This window comes from Fundulus heteroclitus, unplaced genomic scaffold (genome assembly GCF_011125445.2).
Source record: "Fundulus heteroclitus isolate FHET01 unplaced genomic scaffold, MU-UCD_Fhet_4.1 scaffold_80, whole genome shotgun sequence".
Lineage (NCBI taxonomy): Eukaryota > Metazoa > Chordata > Actinopteri > Cyprinodontiformes > Fundulidae > Fundulus > Fundulus heteroclitus.
In genome coordinates, this window is record NW_023397252.1 from 125,667 (window position 1) to 133,897 (window position 8,231).

Sequence of the window (8,231 nt, forward strand, 5' to 3'; positions counted from 1 at the left end):
AACAACTCAAGTTGAGTGATAAGCCTAAGCCATGTGTAAATGGAGTTAAATCATCCTGTGCTTTAAGTAAGTTGTCTTTCTTCCACCCAGTTACTGGATTTCCCCCTGATCTTTTGCATGATCTATTTGAAGGTGTTGTCGCAGTGGAGTTATGTTTGTGTTTGAAAGACTTGATTAGAAAAGGTTTCATTACATTTGATGGACTGAATAACCGCATAAAACAGTTTCCATACAAATTCTCTGATTTGGTCAACAAGCCACAGCCAATTACAAAAAAGAGCCTGGCATCTGGAAAGGTAAACGGTAACGGACATGAAAACTGGGCACTTTTACGTTTGCTGCATCTTTTGATCAGGAACTATATACCTGAGCAAGAGCTGTCATGGGAAATTTTAATGGACCTTAAAGAGATTGTGGAGATTTCAGTGTCTACTACATTATCAGAGGGAACATTATGTTTCTTGGGGAATAAATTGTCTGACCATCGACAGTTACTCACTGGCACCTTTCCTGAATTTAAGTTGAAACCAAAGCATCACTTCATTGATCATTATGTGCATCTCACACTGTGCTTTGGGCCATTAGTGGATCTGTGGACATTTAGGTTTGAATCTAAGCATAGTTTTTTCAAACAGGCAATCAATGATGCTCACTGTTTTAAGAATGTACTACTCACCCTTTCCACTAAGCATCAACAGCTCATGGCATATCTTCTTGACACACAGCAGTTGTTCAAGCCAAAATTGCATGTTGGTAGTGTAGATAGAGTGAAAATATCATCTTTAGATGAAAAGCTCAGGACAATACCAGAAAAGAAGTACCCAAACGAAGATGACGTGTCTCTTGCCAAAGAAGTACATTTGTATGGGACCCAGTATGTGAGGGACATGATAGTGTCTGCAGGTGAATGCAGTGGACTGCCAGAATTCTTTAGAATACTACACATATTGGTGGACAAGTGGTGGAAAGTGTATTTTGTCACCGCAAGGTTATCATCTTGGTACATGGAACATTATCGGTCTTACCAACTCATTGATAACTGTTACTCAGATTTTGAGATTCTGGATCCAGAGACTTTGAATGATTACCACTCATTGGCTGCATACCAAGTTGCTAGAACTTTGATGGTGACCCCAAGGACTTGGCTACTGCAGTAACTTGAAATGGTAAGCACCTTTGTTTGTATGTTTTCATAATTTTATCATGTGTTGATGACTTTTTAAGTGTTCAAGTCATGGCCAAAAGTATTGGCACCCCTCCAGATGTGTTGGTTTTCGAGTAAAACTTTTGAAGGTGTTTTTTTATGGAATAACCAAACCAGGAGATTTTCAATAGCTCAACAGAACTGAAATAACAATTGGTTGCCTCAAATTCAACACAAAATATCACCAAAATGCTGTGGGAAGTGAATGCAGCAAAAGTATTGGCACTCTCAATTGTGTCTTTGCAGTGTCTTTTGCCGTGATAAAAGCAGACTTTTAAAGTCTGCTTTTATCACTGTTACAATCTACCGCTAAGGTTATGTGTTGTCAGACGTCAGCTGTGGTAGCATTCCTGAGAAGTATAAGCCCATTTCTAAAGGATAATAACCACGATTCTACTTGAATAAAACCTCATACTGTGTATATAAACCAACATAGATGTATAGTGAGTAAACCGGAGATTTTTGTCAAATAGAAAATATGGCTTATATTTCTCAGGGGTGCTACCACAGCTGATGTCTGACTACCCATAATCTTAGCACTGGATTTTAACAATGAAAAGTCTAAAAAAGACACTTGTTGTGAAACGTGCCAATACTCTTGAGTGTGCAGTATTCACTTACCGCAGTATTTTGGTGATATTTTGTGACCATTTGGGGAAACCAATTGTTTCAGTTGAATTGAGCTTTTTTTTTTTTTTTTTTTTTTTTTAATCAAAAAACCTTCAAAAGTGTGCGAATTAAGCTTAAAAACCAACGCTTCCAATACTTTTGGCCATGATTGTATATGGTTTCATTTTAAAGAGTCGTGCAAATATCTTCTTCTTTTGTCCTCACACGCTTTGTTGCTTCTGGTCCACATAAATCCCAAACTCGTCCGTAAGATTCGGCTGACCAAAGCTCCTGAGACTATAGAGGAACTGTATAATGAACTGCGTCAAAAACTTGAACTTGTGGGTGAATTCTGTATACAGTATGAAGACTCTGACTTTGGCCAGGCAGTTTGCAACCTGATTGACATAGCAGAGTTACCTTCAGAAAAGGCTGTCTTGCATATTCTGTGGAGCAATGAGAACCTGCCATCACCACCACCTCCAACACCAACTCGGTCGTCCTCCATCTCTTCCCTTGACTCAGCCAGCATTGGATCTCCAGACTCAATCCACAGCTTATCTTCAGTTGTGCGGACATATAGGAGGAACGTTTCACAGTGGCCCACTCCGTTCCCGATACCAGAATTCTTATATGATGTTGAACTGATACTCCGCAAGGGGAATGAAACGTTCGAAATATCAGGGAAGAGTTTACATGTAACCAGAGATGTGAAAACAGAGATTCTGGACAAGTTGGCACAAGAAATATTTACTGTGAAAGCCTACCCTGACAAGCATGAGTTTGAGTCTGTTGCTGCTGAACTTGTCAACAAACATCCCTGCCTCAAAGAGCCTGGTGGTGGTACTGGATATGCTGGATGGACAATCAGCATAAAGTACAAGATGGGGAACTACAGAACAAAACTACGTCAAGCTGGATGTAATGAGGTTGGTGTCAACAGGAGAACAAGAAGGGAGGTGGTGGATGATCATGGTGTCAACAGGCGAAGAAGAGATGACGATGGGGATGATGATCCGGAGAGAAGGTTTTCCTTGAAAAAACCAAAGCGAGGTGAGGTCAACCATGTCCCAGATCATCCTGAAAGCTACACTGAGGATGACTTGGAAGACCTGAGGTCTTCCCTGGTTGAAGCCATGAAGAAGAAAAACAAGGACATGGAGTTCATCAGCCAGAAGATGGACATCACATTCTCCTTTAGGAGAATGGAGATTGTAGAGATGGAACCCATGGTCTCAGAAGTGCTGGAGAGGTGGCCCGGTCTATTTCTTAAAGAACAGGTAAGGCATCTTTTTTTCTTGAATTTGGTGCATTTGTTTACATTTGTGTTATGGCTTTTCCATTATAGTATCATGGCTGAGAGTTTGTAGTCTTAATTAGAATAATGAAATCACATAATCAGCTTGTTGTATTTGTATTGCATTTGTTTCATTCAGATTTGTCAGGAGTTCACTCGTGTGACCACCAAGGACCTGATGGGAACATTTAAAACTGCCCTTGAGATGTTCACCCCTCGTCTGCTGAAATTGTATCGTGCCAGGAAGGGCGCCTTTCGAGAGATGGAAACCCTTTTGGAAATGCTTGACAAACAGGTTGTTATATTGACTACAAGGCCTTTTGTTCAGTTTGTCCACTAATGTTTAAACCATTAATCAAGAAGAATTATTTTGCATCAGCTACATTGGTGAGAGAGTTCCATGTTGATTGACTATTTGATACATTAATATTTAAAGTATACGTTCACTGTGTTGCCTTTTGATCCCCCTTTCTCGGTTGATGAATTATTGTGTTTGACACAGAAATTTTGAGTTTTGGTCCAGCCTTGAGCTTTTGGCTGATTTAGCCATGAAGCCATCATGCTTCAGGATGGCTAGCTACGGGCATTCACAAACCTGTCCTTAAATCAACCCAAACATTGGTTTTCAAAGACGTGCAACTCACTGAGCAGTTAGTGGTGTTCGTTGAGGGTTCGTCAAACACTCTATTTCATCCAAGACAACCCAGAAAGTGGGCTCAAAATGCAAAATAGTGAACTTATCCTTAAAAGATAAAAAGAAACACAAACCAACAAATCCTGCAAATATTTTATCTGCCTACATGCGCAATTGTAGATATGGGAATACGAATGGAAAACGTACAAGCACAAGTGAACATGCACGAGTGTATTTCACAGAGCTAAACAAAAGTATTTATTTATCTTCCAAAACAGACATCTGACATCACAAGTCATCGCAGACAGACAGCTGTGGAAGGTCTTCCCATATTTCTGCGGGACAATACTGAGAAGCTTTTCTCTAGATGCCTGGTAAGTGCAGCTTGGAAGACCTTCAGTTTTTAGGAATGCGTTATATAGCAAAGAGGCCATACACAAATAGACATCACACTTTATTGACTAGTTTTCTACAGGACATTATTTCAGTGGTGTTTTTGTTTTGTCAGGCAACTGATGCAGATGACGAGCAGACAAAAGGCATCAAGATCGGTGTCCTCACAGTGCTTGATGATGATGACGCAGTCATTAATATTGCCGTTGTGTTGGAGGAAACCATTGTCCTCAACGACATCCCAGACACCCCGACTGCGCTTGCGTTTCTTTTTGGCCTGCTTTATGCCCTCAACATGGAGTTCCCAAAAGACAGCAGGTATACCTTTGAAACTATCCAGCACATTTTCATGGAAATGTCCACCAATTGCTCACAGCGTGTCCGGAGCTTCAAGACCAAGCTGTTAAACCAGTGATTAATTTGCCATGGGGAAGATTTCTCTTATGTCTTCATTTATTATGTTTGGATATTTTGCAAGTCTTCACATAGACCACCTTATAATTTGTATGTTCTTTTGATTTCCCCAACTTATTGACATGTGCCTTATTTGTTCTGGACACAAGCTTTATTTAGACTAAAAACAAATATTTTGTTTGCTACTACTGATCAATACTGAAGTCACTTCAGTATTGATCAGTAGTAGCAAACTGTTCACCATTACTGTTATAGCAGCATGTTTGCATTTTTGGCTATATTTAAAGTGAGGTTCAGATAATTTGCCATTTTCAGCTGTAGATTTACACACTTGTGAATACTTAGGCACTGGTTAATGTTCAGAACATTATAGCCAGTATCGAAAATTTCATTTATACGAGCCATTACTTGGATATTGTTCACTGCTCTGATGTGTAGTGCCTGCTAAGAATGAGCCATCCTCTGGCAGCTTTAAAATGTGAGTAAATGTGTGTCTGTGATTTAAAAAAAACACCTTAGTGATAAGCTGATTTAACTTTTTCTGTATATACATATAACATACTTTCCTTGTTTTGCAACTGCACTCCATATGTAGATTATTTTCATACATTTAATAAAGTGTTTTTGATAAAACAAAAAAAAAGGCACTGGTTACCTGTCATAACTGTCAAGAGACTTCAGTATTGATCAGTAGTAGCAAACTCTTCACCATTACTGTTATAGCAGCATGTTTGCATTTTTGGCTATGTTTAAAGTGAGGTTCAGATATTTTCCCATTTTCAGCTGTAGATTTACAGACTGGTGAACACATAGGCACTGGTACCTGTCATCTCTGGCTATATTGCATTATTTGTAAGGTCTTAACAGGAGTTGGAAAGTAAAAAAAATATATACTGAAACCTGATTTGCTTTAAGCATAAGATTGCTTGTTTACATTGTGGAATTGTAAACCTGTTTTTGCCAAAGTGGTTCAAATAAACATGCAAAATTTAACTGGTTTCCTGTCAGTGGATGATTTAATGGGGGGGGGGGGGTACATTTAAACTCAAAAATGTAAGTTATTACAGGGGATGGTAATCTGCATTTCAAATACATTTTTACAGATAATCTGAACTTAAAATAATAAGTTTTTACAGACTTGAAAGTTCCAGTAACTTGAATTAAAAAAACTTAGTTGGCAGAACTTAATAAGTGTAGTTCTACCAAACTTAAAAGATTAAGTTGATACCTTCAACTCAAAAATTCTGTGCAGTCGGTTGCCTTAAAATTTTGAGTTGAACTAACTTTTTCTTTTTTACAGTGTAGAAATTAAACATGGAGACAGAGTTTACATTACCAATCAAGATGATTTCACCGCACGGTCGAGAAGTCTGTCTGAAGTAAGTTTTACCAAGACATTCCTTTTTGCTACAGTGTCTGCCCTCCTCTAAGTTAGGGAGGGAGGGGTGATCTATTCAAACAAATAAACTCTTCTGGCCCACTCCCCCACCTGCCATAAAACTAGGTTTATCTTACACAGGAGCAAGGAGAGACAGACACCACTCTGCTTGACTAAGATATTTTCTTAACAATCTCTAATCTGATTCTGTCTGCCCACCCGGGAAACCGACCGACCTGCCTCTGGACCTCTGCATCTGTTCTGCCTTGGATTGGCTGCCTGTGAGCCTGACCCCCCACTCTGTATGTGAGTTTCCGAGCCTGCCTAACCCCTAAAGTTTAAGATGAACTTTGGTTCTTTGACTTAGATCTGTGGTCAACTAGTATTCACAGAATTATTCTGATGATGTTGATGATGATGATCACCCACTTTTATGTTGTCTTTTGTGTGTACACAGTTCCTTAGCATCTTTTTATCTTCATTTTGCTAAGTAGTTTTAGTTAAGTTTCACTAGCCTGATAGAGGATTGGTTGATTGAAATATAGTGTTCATTCAAATAAGCAGCATTATATACTGATGTTCTCTGGATGTTCATTTGATTTCTGTTAATAAATTATGAACTTGAAGAGAAGTTGTCACTCATTTATTTTATTTGTGTGCAGAGTTTGCTGTTAAAAGATTGCCAATGCTCAAATCACTCCATTCAACTATTGTCCTAATATCATATGGAGAGCTGATATTCACCTGACAGTACCTCACAGACAGAAAGTTATTTATTAAACATTAAATAACCTAAAACAGTGTGTAATTAGACAACACTTTTATTCTATATGTGTGCACAGTTTGCTGTTAAAAGAACGTCAGTGCTCAAATCATTCCTTTAAACTATTGTCCTGTTATTAGCCTTTGGGCTGATATTTAATGAACAATACCTAACAGACAGAAAGTTATTTAGTAAACATTAAATGACTTTAAACAGCGTGTAATAGCACAACAATTGTAAGCTATCAATCTGCTTCTCCATCCAGTTAATGCAAGCCTCAACTTATCATCGGTTTCTGTAAAATATTTATATATATATCTTTCCGTGGCGTTTATTAGGTCTGCATTGGGATTGCTGAGCTGCTTCTTTAATTAGGCCATAATGTGTCATTGGGATGCTCTTGACTGCTCTGTTTTATAGATTGATAAATAAAATCTTTATAAGCTTGAACTGGTCCTACAATCATAAGATTTAAAGCTAGGTTTTGGGAGACTATGAGATCATCTCACCACGCAGATGCCATCTTGCTCCAATCATATCTTCCTATAAGCAACATAATAATATTTCATCTTTTCTACATCTCTAGCCCTTCGTTTATTTCAGTTCAGCAGCCATAAACACACCAACTATTTGTTACTTTTTACAACAAGTGTGAAACCAGCTGTTTCCATTGGTTGTGTTATGGTTGATGTGCCATATTAAAGCCATGATGAAATAATTGATGACAGATTGAATTCTGACCATGTACAATGGAGGAGGTACCAAAGGAATTCCACTACCCTGCTGCAAAGACAGTTGCTCTGCAGGGTGCCTGCTGGAAACCACACTCCCCAGACTCTCACTTCTCTCAGACCACTTCTCCCTGGAGCACTCCCTAGAGCACGAAGTAGCTTTGGAGGACAAGCTACTTCGTCTTGACCTTCTTCCTGCTGAGACAAAGGAAGAGGAAGACTGGCCTGAACAACGATGGGCCCTGGCAAGGACTGAAGGATGCACCATCCAGCACCTGGGAGAAATCTCTCTTCACCAGAGGGACATGACCGGGCAAATCAGAGTTATGTCTGCCGTCTTAGCTTCAGCGTCAGGTGCAGGATGGAAAAAATCCTGCCACGCCAGAAACTGCTTTGTTTATTTTTCCTCAGCCTGTACAGGAAAGTGGACTCCAGACAGAGACTGCATGAAGCATCGGTCAAGGCCTTCCCCCTCCGACCACATGTTGCTGCTGCTAGGCTGCAGAGCTGCACACTAGCCCGCTGCTGAAGGAACAAAGACCCAAAAGGGATAGGTTACATGGTCATTAGAAAATGTTTGTGTAAGGCCAACATATGGTGTCTTTAAATAAAGGGGCTAACAGAGGTAACGGGCAGGATTGAGGCAGGGAAAGGTTACACCGTCATTTGGAAATGTTGGTGTAATGCATTTACATAGTGTTTTAAACACAAAGAGCTAACGGTCGGGGTCATAGCTAGCATTCGGTATCAGGTGATTTGAGTGTGTTTTTATGGTTATAACAAACGTTATCTCCACAGGGGTTTCATA

At 39.4% G+C, this 8,231-nt stretch overlaps 1 protein-coding gene across 1 annotated transcript; it reads left to right on the top strand.

Moving 5' to 3' along the window:
• The first annotated feature begins 2,464 nt into the window (after positions 1–2,464).
• On the top strand, positions 2,465–4,552 carry LOC118562034. The gene is made up of 4 exons (XM_036134332.1): positions 2,465–3,093; positions 3,250–3,405; positions 4,023–4,118; positions 4,253–4,552. The coding sequence occupies exons 1-4, from the start codon at positions 2,698–2,700 to the stop codon at positions 4,550–4,552; spliced, it is 948 nt and encodes a 315-aa protein (XP_035990225.1). The 5' UTR covers positions 2,465–2,697.
• The last annotated feature ends 3,679 nt before the right edge of the window (positions 4,553–8,231 follow it).